General features: G+C 38.5%; 1 protein-coding gene across 3 annotated transcripts in view; it reads left to right on the top strand.

Moving 5' to 3' along the window:
* LOC109039849 (acyl-CoA Delta-9 desaturase) overlaps positions 1-18,173 on the top strand; it is a 72,675-nt gene extending 54,502 nt beyond the window's left edge. For all 3 annotated transcript variants that reach the window (XM_019055527.2, XM_019055528.2, XM_072300945.1), the window contains 5 exons: positions 9,583-9,832; positions 11,091-11,221; positions 12,012-12,217; positions 13,124-13,309; positions 14,228-18,173. In XM_019055527.2, the coding sequence (XP_018911072.2) occupies positions 9,589-9,832; positions 11,091-11,221; positions 12,012-12,217; positions 13,124-13,309; positions 14,228-14,567 (1,107 nt within the window). In that variant the 5' untranslated portion in view covers positions 9,583-9,588 and the 3' untranslated portion in view covers positions 14,568-18,173. The remainder of the gene's footprint in view (positions 1-9,582; positions 9,833-11,090; positions 11,222-12,011; positions 12,218-13,123; positions 13,310-14,227) is intronic.
* Positions 18,174-21,953: the final 3,780 nt, after the last annotated feature.

The following is a 21,953-nucleotide window of genomic DNA, read 5'->3' as shown; positions in this document are numbered from 1 at the left end:
AAATGTCAGAGAATTTTTAAAAGTCAGGGAAAATGATGAAAATGTCAGGGAAAAATTGATAATTCTCCTTTATTTGCTCTTTAGAATGGATTTGACGTTTTGAACAACAAATTTTGCTTGAAAAATATTTCAAATCATGTCTTTTCAACCATCTGGAATATCTTAAATTGTCAGGGAATTTCATCTGCCAAATTCTGTGGCAATCCTGTACTGGGCGGCTTTTCGCAAGAATCAGTTAGTATATGCAAAAGCTTTGAAATATCCGTGCTTTACAAACAACAAGTCGTATCAATAAATTGTGATGATAAATCATTCTGGACAATTAAAGTTCATAGGCTGGCTTCTTTTTTGGCCCCAAGAGCTCCATAATTACCGACATCTTCATATTCTTCCTATTCATACGTAGTCTGATCACAGCATTCGAGTCCTGAGATTAACGCAGTAGATATGGTAGGTAATATAAGGTCTGAAATTATGTCAAATCCTGTGCGGAAGCAGTTGATTGATAAGTTGAAAATCGAGAAATTTTTCACGGGGGGAATTTTCGTCTCCGGTCGTGGAAAGCGTGGGAAAGCGGAAGGATTTCGACGGACACGCGCGCGCGACGCCGAGAATTTTTAACGAGCGGCGCACAGTGTATCGAGTCTATTAGAGTGGTCTGTCATAAAATGTTTGACTAAAATTGCAAATTTTGATGGTTATTTTGTCACATTTTAAATTTTAAGGAGTGCTTTAAGTAGAAAATTTACGAGGAAACCAACGAAACTACTTTTAGACCCTCAAAACAGGGTTGCCACAGTCAGAGAATACCGGGAAAACGGGGAAATGTCAGGGAATTTTTAAAAGTCAGGAAAAACCTGGAAATATCAGGGAAAATGTCGAAAGTCTCAGGGAAAAATTGTTAATTTACCTTTATGCGATTTCTAGAACGGATTTGACGTCTGGAACAAGAAATTTTACCTGGAAGCTGTTTCAAATTATATCGTTTTGGCCGTGTGTCATATCCTCGATTGTCAGTGAGTTTTACTCAAATGCGTCAGGGACATCAGGGAAATGTCGGGGAATGATATTTTCTAAATTTTGTGGCAACCCACTCCAGTCAAAAGTTTTGTATAAACGGAGTTATAAGCGTTTAAATTTTCCAAATTTTGCCGGATCTCCGCTACTGACTCGATCCACCGTGCGGCGCGGGAATTAAAAACTAATTTAGCGTGGGTATTCAGCGTGGTCGGGTCAACGACACGGCGATCGGGTCGGGTCCAGCGTCGAATCAGCGGCGATACAACGACGTTATAACGCGGTAATGACGGCGTCGTTTCCCCGATTATGTGTTAAACCGTCTCCAAGGCCGGGCGAACCGGTCGTCGAGACCCAGTGACCGGTTTTCGCACCTTTCGGCGCGTCTCCCTCCCGCCACCCGCCACCGGTTTTCCTGGTGAACGAAATGCGAGCAGGGTGCCATGTTTCTTTTCCTGTGTGTACGATTGTGCGGCGAAGAAAATTCGATGGGAAAATTCGATTGCGCAGTTCCCGCCTCTGAATTCCTTCAACCACGGTCGTCGGTTGGGTTCCTGTGTTGGGAGAGTTGGGACATGGTGTGTTGGACCGCGAATGACTGGGAATGAAACAGTTCAGGGAAAATCAGGGAGCTCTTACAGGGTTGCCACAGTCAGGGAAAACCAGGAAATGCCAGGGAATTCTAAAATGACGAAAGTGTCAGGGAAAAATTCTCAGGTCTCCTTTATTTGCTTTCCAAGATGGGTTTGACGTGAAGGCGGACTCTCCTTGTTGAGGTATTCAGGGTCGCCACAGTCAGGGAATACCAGGAAACCAGGAAACGTCAGGGACTTTTAAAGAGTCAGGGAAAACCGGGAAATGTCCGGGAAAATTTGTAAAATCTCCTTTATCTGCGCTCTAAAACGGGTTTGAAGTTTCGAACTGCAAATTTTGCCTGAAAACTATTTTCAATTATGTCTTCTTAACCATTTGCCATATCTCCAGTTGTCCGGGAATTTCACCAAAATGTGTCAGGGAAATCAGGGAAATGTCAGGGAATTGCATGTTCCAAATTCTGTGGCAACCCTGGGTATTCTTTTTTGCACTAGGACCTGACCTCTTGGCCCGACGACGGAAAGTTGTATCGAAGGCTCAACTGGGGAGGACAAAGCTCATCGACAGCGATTTAGTTGATGCCCACGCACGGCGCGGCCGGCGCGCAGAGGATCGAGCCAATGCGAGAGGTCGGACATGGAGTCGTTGACTAAAACCGCAAATTTAAATGTTCATTTCGTGAGATTTTGAAGCTCCAGGGGTGGTTCCTCAAGTAAATTTCACGTGAAAACCAATGGTACTAATCATCAGGCCATTGCGTTTTGTAGTAATAGATTTTGAGCTTTTGAAGTTTCAAAATGTTGTCCGACTTCTCCCATTGACTTGTTCCATTGTGCGGCGCGGTGGCCGAAGGTGGGACGACGAGGCGTGAAGCGCGAATTTTGGCGCTGTCCGCGGGTCCGGTCGCCGGTCGCGCCGTTTGTGGGTCAATGAAAAAGTGCATTTTCTCATTCTGCCCGCCGCCGCCGCGTGGTCTTGTCGCGTGGTCCCGCACATTTCGGCTCACGACGACGCGACGTGACGCGACGCGCGGCGTGCCAGCGGAGCTGTCGAGCCGCGTTGAGTTGAAACGTCGTTTCTTCCGTTAGCTGAAATGGGCCTGTTCTGTTGCAAACTTTTGCTAGAGCAAAAATGAGAGTTGTTTCTTTTAGAGAATGGCTCATAAATTGTGATGAGCGCATCAACAAAGCCTGAAATGCACTCCTAACTTCACAATCTGCGTAAGAAATACATGGTTTTTTGAGGTTCCTGCTTCAAAAACGATACCACAGCACATGTGAACATTTCATAAGAGGAGTCATTCCATCCAACCCTTGCTCTCAAGGATACTACGCAATATTCAACATATAGCCGACGCCAAGCCGCCAAAACACATGTGACGCGACGATGATTCTAACCACCTGATAACAATCGGCATGTTTACATTCACATTTTTCTCGCGTTGATAGATATCAGCCTTGATTGAGCTCGTGCTCTCCTCAACTTGCGCGCGGAAACGTCGGCCATGTTGAGCAGGATTGAATGGAATGACTCCTCTAACGAAATGTTCATCTGTGCCGTGGTATCGTTTTTGAGGCAGGCAGCTTTAAAAAAACGCAAATTATGAAGCAAGGAGTACATTTCAGCCTTTGCCGATGCGCTTTTCGTGATTTTTGTGACATTATCTGCAAGGAACAATTCTTAATTTTGCTCCAGTTAAAGTTTGCAACAGGCCATCGCGAGCTAAGGCGTGTTTTCGACTTAGATCGTACAGGCATGAAAACAGACACGCTGAAGAATTGAAGAGTTTTTGCTTTTTCATTTTGCCTTCAATTCGCGAGGTAGGCCAGAAAGCATCCTCTGACCAGAATTAGTTAAAGCAAGGATTTGTGTACTGTGCTGTCTTCAATACTCGCCGTCCAGTAAATGTTTCATCATTTTAGGGGACATTTTTTTGCGTGACATTGGGAAATGTGTATTCCAGATACCTGTGGACTTTAAGCTTCCGAACTTGAAATCTGAGCGCCCTCCTACAGCGTTGCGCCCTCTCTCCTATTTTTAAACCATTCCTATAATTTTCAGCGTTTCCTAGTCAGAAAAAATCAAACAATTTCGGGAGATTTTACGAAGTCACTGAAAACCGTGAATTTAACCAGGAAACTAAAACTATGTCCGTGGAAACTTGTCAAATCGCCTTTATGTTTGCTTTCTAAAATTCTTCTAATTCGTTGACTTTCGAACTTCGGGTTCGGAAAGAGCGCATCCCGCATTTCGTCGAATGTCAAGGAATCAAAATTAGTCCAAGAATTAAGGAAAATGCCTGGAAATATCATTTTTAAATGCTGTGGCACCTCCTAATTCTAAGTCGTGAAATCCTAAAGGGTGCCACTTCTGCAGAAATTGTTCGAATCCTCCCTGAGGAAGTCAGAAACCAGACTTCAATAATCTCACAAAACTGTTGAAGGAACACATTCATGGAAGTTCAAAAATTTCGAGAGGTGGAAAGATACTGCACTATACTGCCATGCTTAGGAAAAGAGCCGTCATGAGCCTCTAGACGTTGCCAGATTTCCTTTGACAAAAGCCTAATTTACTGAGGAAATGTTGAACACTTTTTCAAAATTTTCCGACAACTTTGTTCACAATTGATTGACATTAAAACAACTGAAAATTTCAAGGGAAAAAATAAACTGAACTTTCATCAAAGGTATGTGTTGGGAACTTTGGCAACTCTCGATGTTCATACGGCGTTTTTCCTTAGCACGGCAGTATAGCGGAAGTTTCCGGACGTATGATCCTCTCAGTGCTCAAACTCCGCGAGAATGTCAGCAGTGAATTTTGCATTTACGTAAAAGGACTTATCTTGATTTCCTTATGAGCCCTGATCCCCGTAACACTCTAGGCTTCTCGAGGCTCACGTGGAAATAGAGATACGCCCTTTTTTCAGAGGGGCGACGATTTTTTTAATCCGCGAGCGATTCCAGGGATTAATGCATGCCCAGTCACGGCCGATTTACTTTTGCGTGAGTGATAGCGCAAGATTTACCGCGCATTTCTCCTCCGAGTTTTCAAAATCATTGCGTTTACAACCGGAGGCCGAGGTGCTCGGTTTACGTCTCCTGTGCTAAGGACAAACGTCGTATGAACATTAATTTGAAGGTAGCCGGATTTTTCTCGACAAAACGTTTATTTCTTAGAAAAGTTGTGAAATATTTTGTCTGCGAAATTTTTAGTCACGATCGATTGAACTGTGAAGAAGATCCTGCGGAAAATTCGATGTCAAATTTGGAAAGGCTCGTAAAAATGCGATCTGTTATCAGAAAAAAGTTGACGTCGTCTATTTGTTCATACGATGATTTTCCCTAGCACAATTGTTGTGTACTTTGTGTGTGTGTTGGTGCGGATCATAAGTCGTGTATGTATATTTTTTTAGAAAAAAGGGATGCTCGCGTGCGAGGAAAAGTAGGGTTAAGAGTAAGTTAAGAAACAAAGCCGATATTTTTTTGAGATCCTGCTTTTTCAATTCGAGCAAAGTAATCGGAGAAACACGAAAATGAAACACTATCAATGGTTCTTAGTATGTAAATAAAATGGCGGCGGAAATTTTGAAACGTCGCATGGCGCTTGTGATATTTTGGCCGAGAGGTGACGCTACCTGCCTAAGTGCATAGGGAAACTCATGCACAGGCGTTGTTTCTGAAATGAGCCGGAAACTGTAGTTCCCTACCGCGGATTGAGGTCCAATTATTCGACCACGACACTCGAAGTTTTGAATGATTCTCGGAATTGTATATTTACTGCATGACGTCACGTGAACGTCTGGCCACCGGCTAAAATAAGCGATGCAAGGAAGTGCGCGGTGCTTAAAATATGATAATTTAAGCAAGAGGAATCGATTCCGTTCAATTTTGGATACCTCGCGACCGTAAGTTAGTGGAGTCACTTCTCCTGTCCCCGTCCCACCCGGACCCGTATCCGCGCGGCGCACAAAGGATCGAGTCAATCAGAGAGGTCGGACAAGACACTTTTTACTAAATCTGCAAATTTTTTCGTTTATTTCGCCACATTTTAAACTTCAAGGGGTGCCTCTTGAAGAAAATTTCACGAGGAAACCAATGAAACCACTTTTAGAACCTCAAGATTTTGTATGAACGGAGTTTAAAGCTTTTGAAATTTCCAAATTTTGTCCGACCTTTCTAATTGACTCGATCCACTGTGCGGCGCGGCGGCTGCGGGTTCCTGATTTAATCGTCCTTCGATCACGCCACGGACGTCGTCGTTGTCGTCGCACTCCAGTGACGTCGTAGCCTGACGCTTCTCCTCTCTAACAGTTCTCGATTATCACATCCATCCGTGGAAACCGACCAGATGTAAAGCAAGGAGCAACAACGCAGCAGCGTTGCATGCTTTATTAGATATCGAAGTGGAAAATCATGGAAATCCTGGAAAAATCAGGAAAAGGATCAGTGCTGCCGCGCTAAGGAAAAACGCCGTATGAGCTTTCAGGTGTTGCCAGATTTCCTCTAAAATCACGAATTTTCGGGGATATTTAGATATCGAAGTGGAAAATCATGGAAATCCTGGAAAAATTAGGAAAAGGATCAGTGCTGTCGTGCTAAAGAAAAACGCCGTATGAGCCTTCAGGTTTTTGCCAAATTTTCTTTAAAATCACGAATTTTCGGGAATATTTATAATAAACATTTTTCGTTCAATTTTTCAGGGAATTTCCTTCGTAATTTGATCTAAATAGTCTAAAAATTTCAGGGAAAAGTATTAATAACTTTTCTCAAAAATGAACATTTCATCGGAGGGAGGTTGGCCACTCTCGAATGTTTATACGGCGTTCTTCCTTAGCACGGCAAAGTAAACGAGGCACGCAAATTAATACAATCTAATACGTGTTTCCTACTTGAAATGGCGTGCTACTCAAAAAGGTAGAATATTGATATCATCGTGCAATGACTCGCCCACTCGGAACGCGCTCAAAAAAGGACTTTTCAAAGGATTTAAAGAGGACAATTAACATCGCGTCAGTTTGCCTTCAATTTCTAGTGTAGGCAACACTGGCTCCCACGTGGTCGAATAGTGGTATCATCGTGAAATGGCTCGCTCACTTGGAACGCGCTCAAAAATAGCTTTTTACCGGACGGGAACTACGGGAAGAGATTACTTTAACGTCATGTCAGTTTGCATTCAATATTTAGTTTAGGCAACGCGGGGTACCCACTTGGTCGATTAGTATCATCGTGCAATGATTCGCTCACTTGGAACGCGCTTCAAAACTGAATTATCAAAAGATTCGAAGAGATTAATTAACGCTGTGTCAGGTTGCCTTCAATTTTTAGTATAGGCAACACAGGATCCTAAGTGGTCGAATAGTGGTATCATCGTGAAATGGCTCGCCTACTCAGAATATGCACCCAAAATGGAACTTTAACGCATGCCATCGTGTATCCATTTATTCATAACGCATTTTCAGTATAGCAGTGGATAGCAATGGATTCTGATAGCAAGGAGTGAGAAGTTTGAATGAAGGAATCTCAAAAAATAGTGCAAAAATCAGGCGTTTTGTCAGGTATTGAATTGCGAAGCTATTATTTTGTAAAATTATAACGAAGTGTCAAACAAAATACTCTTGCCCTTGATTTTCATCCCAGTATTTTTCGGTTTTTGTTCCTGTGTTTGAAGTGGGCATTGTTTAAGAAAAATGCCGGAAGTAACCAGGAAAAATCGGATTTTTTTTCCTGCTGCAATCCTGTTTTTTATGGTGTGGCATTGTGTCGCTGCAGTACAGCTGCATTGTCTCCGCGCAAATTAAGCAATCAAGCACGCGAATCGGTGGATGTAAAATCGAACATGTCCATTATCTCGTGAGCCCTAGAATACAGGCATTCCTATGAAGCTCAGGGCTTATGAGCAAACGTAAATTTATTTCAACATGGACTGATTCATTCAGGACGCATGCGCGTTGACCAACATTTTGACCCGGTTATCGCGCGCGCTTCGGCGAAAACCGAACGAGGCGGTTTTTTTCTGCAGCAAGTAACTAAAGCAAGTCAGCGCGATTGTAAAATCGCTCATAATGAACTGAAACTGAAGTTGAGGCCGTTAAAAAAGCTAATGAGTATTCTGTATCGGTGATTACGCGATTCCAGACCGCAGTCTGTTATTGAGTTATCAGCGGGTTTTGCGGTAACGCCGTTTGTCGATAACGGTGATTATCGATTCTAACCTCAATGTTAAGCAAGGTCATTGCCCTTCACGCTCGTCTCCGGTGAATTCGCGGGCAATTTGCATACCTTACCCTCGTCCAGATTATCCTAGATATAAATTTTTATAGAGCAGCCCGAGACAATGGTAAGAGTAGAAGAACAAGGGGTAAAACGGGAAACAAGGCTAAAATACACAATTTTAAAAAAAAAACAATAAAAACGAGAAGTTTCGACCCATTACTGAGTCATTTTCAGTCGGAAATGTTACAATATAATTTAAAAAAACGATCTAACGTTTCCGACTGAAAATGACTCAGTTTTGAGTCGAAACATCTCGGTTTTTTTCAATTATGCTTTCTTAACCACCCGTCCCATCTTCAATTGTCAAGAAATTCCACCAAAATGTGTCAGGGAAATCAGGAAAATGTCAGGGAATTTCATTTTCTAAAGTCTGTGGCAACCCCGAGTGTAGCAGAAAATTTAGCTACAAGGTGAAGCGAATTTCGCGTTTTTAAGACATTTTTCAAAAGGCCCAAAAATGTTGTCGCACGTCTTCGAAAGTACGTACTTAATATCTTTAAGCTGTAGTCTTTAAAAGATCTTTAAAGTATAATTAAAGGCAACACACGAGAGACCCGATAGTTCGTCCATCATTCACCCCCTAGTGTATCAGAACCACCCATCTTAACCCATAGGATCGCTCCATGCGCCTTATGTCTTCTTTGTCTACAGCTTTGTCTATCAATTTTAACAACAGACCCGCTTGTCTCCGACGGGAGTTGGACTTTTTAACAATTGAGGCGCGTCGATGGCGGTGCTGATTTTCTCGCTGGCGAGTGCATTCTCTGCATTGCTGCTCGTTGGATAATACGCTGAATTATTTGCACACATCGCACGGCGTCATCTTTCAGCGTGCATCAACTGCATGAATGCGGCGCGGCGTTTGCCAATTGCTTGCATTATTCATTCACCCGTCCAATCCGCCGCTACATCTGGATTCTCCAATGCTTTTTGAAGCTCCAAATCCTCAGACCCCAAGCTCAGATTTAATTTGAGCCGGTCACCAGGAATCCTGACGGGTCAAGGTCGGAAAAGTCCTCGGGGGATTTTGACCGTGACCGTCGAATGCAGGGTTGCCACGGTTAGGGAATGACGGAAAAAACAGAGAAAATTTCTCAGGTCAAGAATGCAAGTGGGTCTACCACGGTGGATGTCTTCATAAACCGAATTTTTCAAAGCGTGATATCTGGGTCAATATTGAACGTAGAACACTGTCGAAGGATCTTATTATTTTAAGCTATTTTTTTTATAATCTGCAAGAATCAAGCATCAAAACACGATTCTGTGACCTGCGCAACTGACCCATTTGCCGCAATCACACGCTGAATGTGAGAGCTGAATATGGAAGTCACCGGTCCGATTCCTGAATTTTGCGCGTGTAATTCAGCAACGATTCTCGGCGACCATCGGATAATGTCGGATCTGTCTGAACTATTCGAATAGATTCGATACACATCTGGATGAAAATAACTCGAACTAGCGAAATTTCAGCTGGTGACTTCTACATATAATCAGCCGCCAAATTCAGCGTGCGATCGCGGCAATCGTCGAGCCACTTTCCATGATACGGAACTCTTTTTTTCGCTCGAACAAAATTTTGGAAGAGACCGATTTTACCCGATTCGAAAGCTTCGAGTGATTCCTCGTTGCATTGTTCTTATGGCGCGATTTATTGTTCGGACGAAATATCTTGACAGTTTGGTTTGTTTTGGTGTTGCAGGACAAAATGGCTCCCAACATCACAAGCGCTCCGACGGGGGTCCTGTTCGAGAACGACCCGGACCTCGGGGACGACAGCAGCTTCCAGCCGGAGCAGGTGAAGACACAAACCTCCTCCAGCTCCAAGGAGGACACTTACAGACTCCGCATCGTATGGAGGAACGTCATCCTCTTCGTCTACCTCCACATGGCCGCCCTCTACGGCGCCTGGCTCATGATCACATCCGCCAAAATCCAGACCTCCATCTGGGGTAAGCCTCTCCTCCGAATTACCACCATCAGGAGAAATTTACACTGGAAAAAGTCTCTTGGGTCCAGAGTCCAGATTCTTAAAACATTTGACAAGAAAAAAAAACTCTTGACTCAATAGAATATCGACGGTGAAACTACCAAACCACGTATCTCGGTTTGCGACGTCGCAGACTTCCTGTCATACATTATTTTTTAAATGAAAAACTACTTAACGTCTAGTCTTGAAAATTTCTGTGATTTTTCCTCTTTGTGCGGAGAAAATTCTGTGAAAATTTCAAGGAATGATATTGATTTGGTCGACTTCAAAAAAATAAAATGCGAGCGTAGATTTTTAAACACCGCAAACGAGATACGTGGTTTGGTAGTTTCACCGTCGATATTTGTTTGAATCGAGGGCCAAGCCTCCTAAAAGCAGAGTTCCTTTTGATTCAGGCAAAAATTCGATTGAGTCAAGAGTAATTTTTCTTGTCGATTTTTTTAAGAGTCTGAACTGTAGATCCAAGAGACTTTTTTTTTCCAGTGTGCAAGTATCGCTCCCTAGAAACCCGAGTGTTGTCATCCAGGGTTCCCGGTGGTATAGAAAACCAGGAAAATTCAAGGAATTCGTGGGAAAAGTCAGGGAGTTGCTGACACATGTATTAATCACTAAAACATATCGACGCTGAAACCACCAGACCACGTATTTCGTTTGCGGTGTTCTAAATCTCCGTTCCCATTTCATTTTCATGATGGAGAACAAATCTATATGATTTCTTGACATTTTCGCAAGTTTTCTATGCATTTCTTCAAAAATTTGGGTATTTTTTTTTAATTGAAGTCTCTTGATTCCCAAATAATTCTTCTAAATTATAAAAAGGTTACTGCATATCAATTACTTTTGATAAAAAATCTAGTCAGGAAATTTTATTCAATATAAATTTTGTTTCGGGGGGGGGGGGGGGGAAGCAAGAGAAAAATTTGTTGAAATAATCTGCCCTTTTTAATCATAAACTTGTTTCCGTATTATATCTTATCAAATTCTCATTGATGTTCCTAAACGGAAGAAAATATCAACATTTTGGTACCCATTCTACTCATTTCTTATTCAATTGTTGTGAATTGTGATCCAATAAATTATCCCAAAAAGAAAATTTCACTAGCGGATGCGTAAAATTTTATGTAACCTCATCTGTGTATGTTTTGACTCTGTTTTAAATTTTACATACTTTTATATCATATTTCTAGTATGAAGCGTAATAAATTATTTTTTCTTTTCAGCCTACTTATTATATCAAGCTTCTGGACTAGGAATCACTGCTGGAGCACACAGACTGTGGGCACATCGCTCTTACAAAGCCAAGTGGCCACTGAGAGTTCTCCTTGTGATTTTCAACACCATAGCCTTTGAAGTAAGCTTTTTTCATAAACTTTAAACTTGAAAATCTCTCAGTTTTTGCTGCGTGTACATCATTCTCATGCTGTCATGTGTACTGTAAAGAGAGTTTGGAATAAATCAAGAGCAGAGAACAGAATCTTATAAAATTGCATCTTTGAGAAGATATCTAAATCCTTGTAGAAATGGTCTCTCGTTAACTTTGCAATCATCTCTCTCCAAGATGAGAGAAAAAAACAATTTTTTCCTCTTTAACTTTGATAAGAGTAAATTATTTTCAAGAGCATCGAGAGTCATTGAAGTATTACGCCAATCATTTAAGTTGAACTTCCGTCATAAATTGATAACTGAATCACAAGAACGTGACCATTCTGCCCACGTTTTTGGCTTAGTTACCCTCTTGAGATCATACTTTCACACGATTTCTAAAGTCGATGCTCTGTCAACTGCCACCTTTTCAGTAGATAAATTTCAAAATATTTTTAATAAAAAATCTCAGCGTAGACCGTTGCTGGATTTCATCTTCAAATGAGAGTTGAATACAGTATTTAAAGAGCTTCCATGCTATTTAGTATTTCTGCACTGAAATTAGCCTGATGATTTCTGGGAGGATAGGGGGCAATGGCGATCGGGCGTTGCAAAGAGCGAGGATGCGCTGTGAAAGCGGCTTAATGTATGTGTATGCACAATGAAATTAGCAAGATTTTGGTCACTACATAAAACTAGTTCTCTAATCATCGATAGACATATGCTCTTTAAATGCGGGTTACCCACCACTAACAAACAATCGAATTTTTTTTTTGCAGAATCATGTGTATGAATGGGCGCGAGATCACAGAGTCCATCACAAGTACAGTGAGACAAACGCAGACCCTCACAACGCAAAGCGAGGTTTCTTCTTCTCTCACGTTGGCTGGCTGCTCTGCCGTAAACACCCCGATGTCATCGAAAAAGGAAAGGGAATCGACCTAAAAGACCTTGAGGAAGACAAGCTGCTCATGTTCCAGAAAAAGTAAGTTAACTCGAGGTCAATGTTTCATCATTTGGATCATGAAGGATCCTTTGTCTGAGGATTTGTGATGGCCGAATAAATTCAGAGAATTCGTGGGAAGTCAGGGAATTTCTGACACATCTACTAATCACTAAAGCATATCTCTACTTTTCAACTGTTTACCCTTTCTGATCACTTTTAAGGATTGTCATTTTTTAAAGAGCTACTGAATGCCTTTTTTCATAATTTGATTGCCAAACAAGAAAGTTATGTCCAGAATTTAGCAAAAGTCAGCGCATGTTTTAAAAGAAGTGGAAATTATGTGCAAAGGTCAGGGAATTATAACATTTTGGAGTCAGGGAAAGGCAAAAATAGTCAAGGAAAAATCAGGAAAGGTCAGAGAATTTGAAGATGAAGAAATTATGGCAATCTCGCTCGTGATCCAAACATATTTTTCAAACTCATTTCTGACCCCAGGCATTCCCCTATTTACACAATTTCTGTAGCATTCGGTGGCAGAAGTATAATTTTATGTCCACCAATTTTAGATATGAGAGGAAATTGTATGGAAATTCTTTGCCTTGAAATTTAATCTTGTTTCTTTGGAACTAAATTTCAGTACTTTTCTGTTCAGTGTGGAGGCTTCTGAAACTCGTAGGAAGTTTGAGTAAAAACCTAGAAGATATTGAATGCTGAGTTTTTAAGGTTTTTTTGTGGCTTTCAAAATTACTAATCATGGCTGCTTGGATAGTTTTTATGCTAAATTTTGTCTTTTTCTTCCTCAGGAAACATTTTTTTTTTTAAAGAAAATGTTTAATTTTATAAAATATTTTATACTCTGTGTTCTCATTTCCAGCTTAGAAAAATTTACCATTTAGCAAATTTGAGTGTTCGGATTATTTAACTAATAGAATCCTTTTTTTCCAGATACTACATGCTGCTGATGCCTTTCTTCTGTTTTGTTTTCCCAACCGTTATTCCTGTTTACTGCTGGGGAGAGACCTGGACCAACTCATGGTTCGTCGCTACCATGTTCAGATACACCTTCACCCTCAACATGACATGGCTTGTCAACAGCGCTGCTCACATGTGGGGACAGCGACCTTATGATAAGTAAGTTTAGTTCTCTTTCTTTCGGTAGGTAGCAAACGGGTGTCTCTTTGGTTTTTGGTCAGCTACAAAAACAGTTTTGTCAAAAAGAAGTAATATCATAAGGGCTTTTGCTGATAACTATCTCAGGTTTTTGGAGCCAGCAAAAATGAGCTTTTGCCATGAACATAAGTTTCGCACGCCAAAATGGCATTTGAGAAAAAATGCTTCAACTTGGAGCGGATGCAGTTCCAATTTGTATTAACAGACATTTTGGAAAACAAGAGCCCTATATGAACTGGCATTTTAGAACCAGAGCTACTGTAAACTTACCAACAAGGATTCATTTGAACTATTTAAGCTCAGGAACTATTTATCTCGATCTGTATCTTCTTGATCAATCAAAAACTTCTTGTCATACATTGTTTTGTGTAAATTTGAAAACTAATAAACATGATTTTTTAAAAATTATGTTTTAAAGATTGTATCGTAAAAAAAAAATGATCACTATTTTTCAAACAGTAAATTTTGTTTTCCCTCTTAAGAAAATCGCGTACATTTTGAAACTCCACAATGGAGACACATGATATTTGAGCTAAGCCATGGACATCAATCTCTCTTTGTTCAGAAAAAATAAAGGTACATAGTTCTTTAAGCATTACCAGATGATTTTGCATTTCAATATTTTAAACGACACTTATTCCATGAAAACTGGATTTATATGGTTTCCCCTGGTTTTGTGCAGTCTTGAAAAGTCCTCAAATGAGGAATAAATGTGCAATGGAAATAAATGTTGAACAAATTTTTCTGGTGTTACATACAGCTTTCAAGGCTTATTTTACGCTTGACATCCAGTAAAGATAGGACTGACCAGTATTTTTTTACATTTGATGTATCATGTCTAAAATGTTTTCTAAACAATTAAACATTTTCGCTTTTCAGATTCATAAACCCATCAGAGAACCTTGGTGTGGCTGTTATGGCTCTCGGTGAAGGGTGGCATAACTACCACCACGTCTTCCCATGGGACTACAAAACGGCCGAACTAGGAAACTACCGTGCCAATTTAACAACCGGCTTCATTGACTTCTTCTCCAAAATCGGATGGGCCTACGATCTGAAAACAGTTCCTCTGAGCATGGTGAAGAAGCGAGCAGCAAGAACTGGAGACGGCACCTACGAAAACCACAGTCACGAAGGTGAAGTCTGGGGCTGGGGAGACAAAGACATGTCGCAAGAAGATCGGGAGCAGGCGACAGTGATAGGCCGCAAGGACGAATAAAATGAGCTTTAGACTGGTGCTGACATTTTTATGAACTCAAACACAAGTTGCTGAACAATCCAGGCGGTTGACACTTGCCAGATAACACTATCGGTATTCTCCAAAGTGTCCCCGAAACAACCTGCATCCACTTTCTCTCCTGTGTTTAGTTCTCTAGAAAAGTGATTTTTATTTTTGTATACTTCAACTTTTTGAGATCTTTTTTTTTCATTCTTGTCTTGTCTAAATTAGTGATTGCTAAGATTTGTTCCTAAGTTTTAAATTTTCAATGTGTAAATTTCACTACAGCCTCCGAGTGGCTGGCAACCGTAGTGGTTAAATTCAAGAACCCTTGCGACTTATTTTTTTATGCAGAGCATATAAAGACAAAAAATTCAAAATTCATTCAAATTGTTAACGTACTAGCTATGTTTAAATTTTAGTCTGGCAACGTAACCTTCTGTCGACACATTTTCAACGGCCCCAAAGTCCCGATATTCTCGGAAAAATCCTCAGCCTGAGACAAAATCGCAGGCTAAGTACTATAGCATCAGATCTGTAACTGTAGGGTATCCAAAGTATATTGTAAGTACTCGGCTTTTAAAGTCGCTGTGAACAAAAGTACTGCATTTACTTTATTGTCGTAACTTATTAATTTATTTATTTCCATGTTTTGTAATTATCTGCAGCTGTATAGTATCTTAACAACCTACCTTTTTGAAAGATATTCTTGTGTACATACTTGCCCTTGTTAAAGTAGTCAGTCTTACTTCATCTGTGGCAAACGTCTGATAGGTTTTTGTGAATGCAGTTTGTGGGTGTTGTTGTTTTTTTTTTCTGTACATTAGTGTGAGTGTTTTTGATGACAGATGTATGTGCTTCCCTTTGAGGAAAAAGCGCTGAACAAAACTTTACCATTAAATTGTCTTTTTATTTTTATAAAGGATTTATTTTAAGAATTCGAATTTACTAGACTTCCCCTACGAATGACTGGTCGACGAATGAAAGGAATTATTAACACTGATTTTTATTTCTAAATTACTGTGAAAAGAATTCAAAAAGTTTTTGTTGAAGGAAAGAAAGGAAATAACCAAGTAAAAACTAAATGTGACCAGAGGAAAGGGATACATGAATTCCTGGTTTTCTTTTATATGTATGAATGATTTGTCCTTCTTTGCTGCATTATCGTTGCATTATGCAGAATATTTTTCAGTTTTAGAATGGCATGGACAATTGTAGGAGCCATATTCATTCAAGGTTACGAACTATCGTAAGAATTTACTGTGCCTGCCATGTGTTAGAATACGGAAGAAAAGGTTTGCTTCAAACTTCTTTAAATTTTTTCCTCGACTTTCTAGCCTTCTGAATATTTTTTCCAGCAAACCTCTCTTTTTTCTACACCTGCAGTTGTCCTTCGAAACCTTTTAAGAAGAATCATTTGTTATTCACTGTAAATAAGTTGCGTCTTTTCTTTGTTAAAAGACTCGATTGTTAATTTTATTGTTATCTTCATTCAAGGTTATTTAGTTTTTACTTAACTTAGGACGCCCATCTAATACGGTGTGACCAATTGTCTTTGAGCCATTTACAGTATGAGTTCGATTCTCATATGTCAAATCAGTGTTACTGTGTACCGGTGTAGAACATATTGGAAAGAGGAAGAGTCGTAATTTTCTTCTGACCTGAAGTGATCATTTTCCTTTTCTTCTTCTTTTCACTAAATTAATTCAATTTCTAAACTATGGAAATTATATAATTAGGAACTGCGCCCTGAACTTTTTAAAAATACATTTTTTTTTCAACAGATTACAATTTTGATTTTTAATTCTTCTTGCCAGCTATACTCATTCCTTTCCAATCATTTCTAATGAGCTTTAAAATTAGTTTGCTTAATTATACCCTTATGAGCTTCTGCTGAAGTTTGCTGTAGTTCAAACTTAGTAAAAATTTTTGGTTTCTTTTCGTCAACCAATGCTCCTTGCTCAAAAATCTTGTAATTTTATTTTTGTCTTAAGATCTATCATCATTAACATTCCGTTGTAGTGTACAACCCGATTCGCCAAGCCGAGGAATGTGTTATGTCATTTATCAATTTCTCTAACAGTAAATTGTTACTCTTAAGGCGCTTTTTTTCTACTTTAAAGAACGTGTTTAAATTTATGTTCCTTGTTATCTATTTGTAATTGCAAAATTTTTGTCATAAAATTTCAATTTCCTAGTTTTTAATCTTAAATTCTCTCGCTTGTAAAAGACTTAATTTTTTACCAAGTTTGAAGTAGCATTTAATGCCGGTGCTCAGTGTATTATTACGGTGTTCAGAACACCAAGTTATTAATTATATCCATTTGACAAGAGATGTGACGTATGAAACATTATCAAAAACTGAAAACTTTTTTCGTTTCATTCAGGATATACCTGAAAAAACTTTCGTATCAACCCTTTCTTCGGCCGAGCTCTCATTTGATGCAAGAATTTGTAAAATTCTGTTTACTTACCTACTTACGAAATCATCACTTTCAGTCATTAACGTATCTTTTAAAAGTTTACAATCGTTCAAGCGAACAAATTATTTGCACGATAGGTAACCCTGTCTCTTTAATAGTGTTGAGTTGAATAACTGAGACTAAATTACATTCGCGTGATGCAGTACTTTTCTGTTGTTGGAGTTTTGTTCCAAACTCATTGGAAAAACAAGAATAACTGAATTGATTAACTTCATAGTACAGTCTCACTATTTGAATTTTGTGCGCACTTTGACTCCGAGCCTACAGTTTCTTTTCAAAATGTTCTTTTAGCTTTTCGTAACTGAAGGAAACAGAATATTAAAAATATGTATATTATACTTTATTTTTCTAATCATTCCTGTTTTCTTCAATTAATTTCAAAAGAAAAAAAAGCTACTAAGTATCATATTTTAGTCAGATCCAATTTCTGCATATCCTTAGAGTTTTTTTACATGAAAAATATAGTTCTTTCCATCGTCAAAAATTTCCATTGTCGAATCAACTGTTTCTTAAATATGATATAATTATTTTGTAAAGGTGGGCTTTATTTTTGAGACCATAAGAAATATTGCTCTCGCTATGTGAGAGATAATAACATCAAATTTTCACCACACGTGAATACTTTTCCAGACCTGAGCCTATTAAAATAGCATTTCTAACATCCGTCGTAGCGTAGTATTCAAGCTGAAGGAATGATTTTTGCAAAAAAAAGTATGCTTACTTTACATTTTATCTTATTATTTATTTATTTTACACTTTTAATACTAATGAATGTGATTTAGACAAGTTAGTCCTTATATTTTTAATTGTACATTCGAAATTTATTGTTACGCAGTCACAATTATTTCTTAAGGTGTATTATTTTTAAGTTTAGAAGCAAACTTTTTTTTCTCGGCGGAATGTGATTCCCCTTTCCCCGGTGACATTTACGAAGTGCTGCGGGGAAATAAATTCTGGAGAAGTGTATCTATATTTTATAAGATTTTTGTCTAACTTTACATGTGTTGTGTACATGTGTACTGTCGTTATGTTTATGTACCCTTACTTTCCTTTATTCTTCTTATTCTTCTCATTTTTCTTTTTTTTCCAATAAATGAAGCATTTGCTTACATCTTCTGTAAAACTGTTTTTGTCATTTATCTCTTCTACTAAACGGGGCTTGAAAGTAATATTTAAGGCCTGTATTTGCAATTAAATCATGAGTACACATTGAAATTTATAGCACCCCAAAAATACATTTTTTCTGTTTTCATTGTTTACTTATAAAACAGGGCAGATCAATTTATTTATTTGTAAAGATTAGTACATTAGCCTGAGCAGAAAGGCTCAATACAAGTCACATTAGAAGAAGTTACAAAAAAGAGTAATCTCACAAATTTAAAAACTCTTGCAAGGTGTAGAGAGGGTTTTGTAAAAAGTGCTCTTTTAATACCTCAATGAACAGATTTGGCGACTCAGTTTTGAAAAGATCTCTTTCAACTCTTTGGGTAACTCGTTGAAAAATCTGACAGCCCTAAACTCAAAGCTATCCCAGTCCCAACCTGTGTCAACATTTCTCGTAGTTCTCACTAAAATGTTTCTTGTTTCCATTTGATGGCCATTTTTGCTTTTCTCCTTACTAATATATGCCATTTTTCATCTTTCATTTAGCTTTCATCAGTTGCATGCTTGTGAAATAATTCTGCTTTCAGTGCTCTATGAAAAATTTTACAAGAATTTCACAAGTAAGAGGTATAATTCTTTTAGCCCTAAAGATAGGAATTGCTTAAAAAAAACAAGATTTTAAGCTCTCCAAATGTTAAATTCATTTTGGTCAGTGTGGGAGCTCATAACTCACAATAAGTTGGAACAAATCTAGCTTGTTAGTACAAATTGTAGATTTTCTAGTTACGTTTTGAGGAAAGTTTTAGTCTTGATACAGGTACTTCTTGATTTACTCCTGAACTTCACTGTTTTTATTTTATTGACCCTCTCGAATACTTGTACAAGTTTCATTGGTGAAATCAGGAAAATGCCTACCTTTGTAATTTTGTGACTTTCCATCATATTTCATTTTGTTCAAGGATGACGGATTATCATTTTCGTCAGAAATCTTGTGTAATTTTTCTTTGCCAGTCTGTGATTATTTCCCCTAAATTTTTTTAAAAAAATATGTAGTATAATTCCCTCAAAATAATAAAACTAGAAACTTCAAAACTCTGTGATTAAGATAGTGTGTCTTTCCACTTTTACTGTGGATTTGCCTTGAGACTTGGAAAAAATTAAATGAAATTGTTGTGCCCGTAACTACTAGAATTTTGACTCTAAAATATGATACCACTATTACGCAACTATGTACTTTTTACGGCCAAACATCGGAAATTGAACAATGTAAATTTTTACTCAATAATACTTGAAAGTGCTCCTGATATTTGAATAACTATTAAACACTGTCGTCCGGAGGAAAATAGAATACCAGCACAGGATGTTGACAAATTTCTGCTAATAAAATATCTATCAGTTTTCTTGGAAATCTGTAAATTTCATATGCTGACCAATCTAGTCTACCTGAAATTTTCAAAGAAATATATTGAGGAACCAGTAGACTCTGAGAATAAATTGAGTGGTCATTCGGTGTTTTTCCTTTACATGACAGAAAAGCACTCATCAAGGTATTAGGACTGAAATAAAATCAGTGGGAAATAGTGTGATTTTAAACAAGAAACACATTAGTTATAGAGTGAACCCATCACTATTCTACCATCTTTGTTCAGATTTATAGATGAGTGAAGAATAAATAAGTCAGAGTTGTGCTGATCTCCAACTAAACACTTCATTGACCTTTCGATTCACGTGTCTGGTTTATCATTGATCATATTAGAAGTCAAAAGTAGGTTAAGCATCGATGAAGAGAACTCTCTTTGAATTTCACTAGAGGTTGAATGAAAGTCGTCCTGCCATGAACTTTGCCCAAATTTCGAGTAGCTTTCAACTTTTTCTGCTGAATGATAACATAACAAAATAGCATTATTACTTTCCCTATGTTATTGCTGGTCCACAGTTTATATCGGCGCTCGATTACATGATTCATTGGACAACAGGATAAAAAAGAGTGCCTTAATCGACCCAAGTTTAATGACAGGCTTTTAAATTCCATCAATACTCAAGTGTTGCAAGCTTTTAAAATAGAAAACATCCAAAATCGCACACAATAATGTAGGTTCTTGAGAACTTAGTAGGTACCTACTCAAGTCAAGGTGTCGTTCAAGAATGAACAGATAAGTGAATTCTTTTACTCTGCATAGCTGCTTCTCGAGTATCTAAGAATCAATGACTGAAGTAAAAAAATAGTGCACACACTTTCTTTGGAAAATACATTAAAATATCTGTCTTCATTGCAGCATCTAAAAATCGTTGAATAAGTCTTATTTTCCTAGAGGAAAAATGTACAATATGTCTCCTTTAAATGTTCTCTAAATATCATCGAATGATGGAAGAAAATTCTGAGAAAATCGATACATTGATATTAACTTGAATGGTCAAAGTAGTATAGAAATGGTAGTCAGAAGAGTTCTTCAAAATGTTTTATTTTACATTCTGGTATCAAACATATTTACACATCTAATTGTAAAATAATCGTGAAAACTAAAGTTGAGCAAGTTACATAATTTTTATCCAATGAAATACTGGATATAATTACATTTATTGATCAGTGATCGTTAATTAATAAGTGGAGGTACACAACTCATCTTCTTCTCGAAAACCTGGAAAACGCCTTCAATCCAACGGTTATGTACATTGGAACATCTGTTGCCTAGCTCAATTATTGAAGGAGTTTTGTAGCTTTAGAAGTGAAAGGAATTGTCGACAACACCGTGGATCGCATGCAACGCAGATTCATTGTAATATGTATTTTCGGAATCAAAAATCGCAACATACTGATAACATAGCGCTGCTCTATCAGTGACTCCTTGTGGCGAAATTATTAATGCAAAAATTGAGATAGGTTGAGGTAAAATCGTAATTAAAGGGAAGACTGAAGAATTCAAGATTCAATCACTTCGGGTAAAATTGCTCAAACAATATCAGCAAGTTCTTCGAAGTGAAAATATTTTAATTTCAATGAATTGCAACTTCTCCAATGGCATAGAGAAAAAAAAAGGTGTTCGCATTTCGGGCATCTTGGAATTTTTATGATGACGTAGGTCGGTAGGGCGACTTTTATCATCGATTTTCTCGGAAATCGTGTAGTTTAGGGACAAAATGCATTCTACCTAAAGTGTTTTAAATTACATTATGAGTTGATTTAAGAAAAAAAATCGGGCGTTATGGTCCTTTTTTCATACTTCGAATTCCGGATTTTGCTGCCCAGGTTGTACCGACCTACGTCACTCGTTACAGGGTACACGATCCTCAAGATACAAACACCTCCCTTTTTTTCTCTATGCTCCAATAGTAAATGCTTCGTTACATATGATCGTATTTATGCTAAAAGGAGTTATGTGCATAGGGTTTGCTTGCAACATAGTTCCCTTTAGCATAAACACGTCCATATGAGTCTATCGCAAACGTTCAATGGAGTACAAATTTAAGATTTGCTCTTACGGACTTTGGTCCAAAAATCACGATGAGCACATCAGGAAAGTCTAAAATTCAATCCTGACTTCACAATTTTCGTGAAAAGAATTGCGCATTTTACAGCCTTATATTACCAAGTATGTATACTGAGGCAAAATCTTAATTGGACGTATCTCCGCCAAACGGAACTATGTGCATTCAGACATGAGCCCTGAGACCCATGAGAATGTATGCATAACAGGGCTCACGTCGTAACGCACATAGTTCCGTTTGGCAGAAATACGTCCAACTCGACGCGGACGAGCCACCTGTCTTTACCGTAATGTAATTTTTAAAGCAGGAAACT

Source organism: Bemisia tabaci, chromosome 5 (genome assembly GCF_918797505.1).
Source record: "Bemisia tabaci chromosome 5, PGI_BMITA_v3".
In the NCBI taxonomy this organism is placed as follows: domain Eukaryota; kingdom Metazoa; phylum Arthropoda; class Insecta; order Hemiptera; family Aleyrodidae; genus Bemisia; species Bemisia tabaci.
Note: the sequence above shows the minus strand (reverse complement) of the source record. Positions and strands in the feature narration are given on the sequence as shown.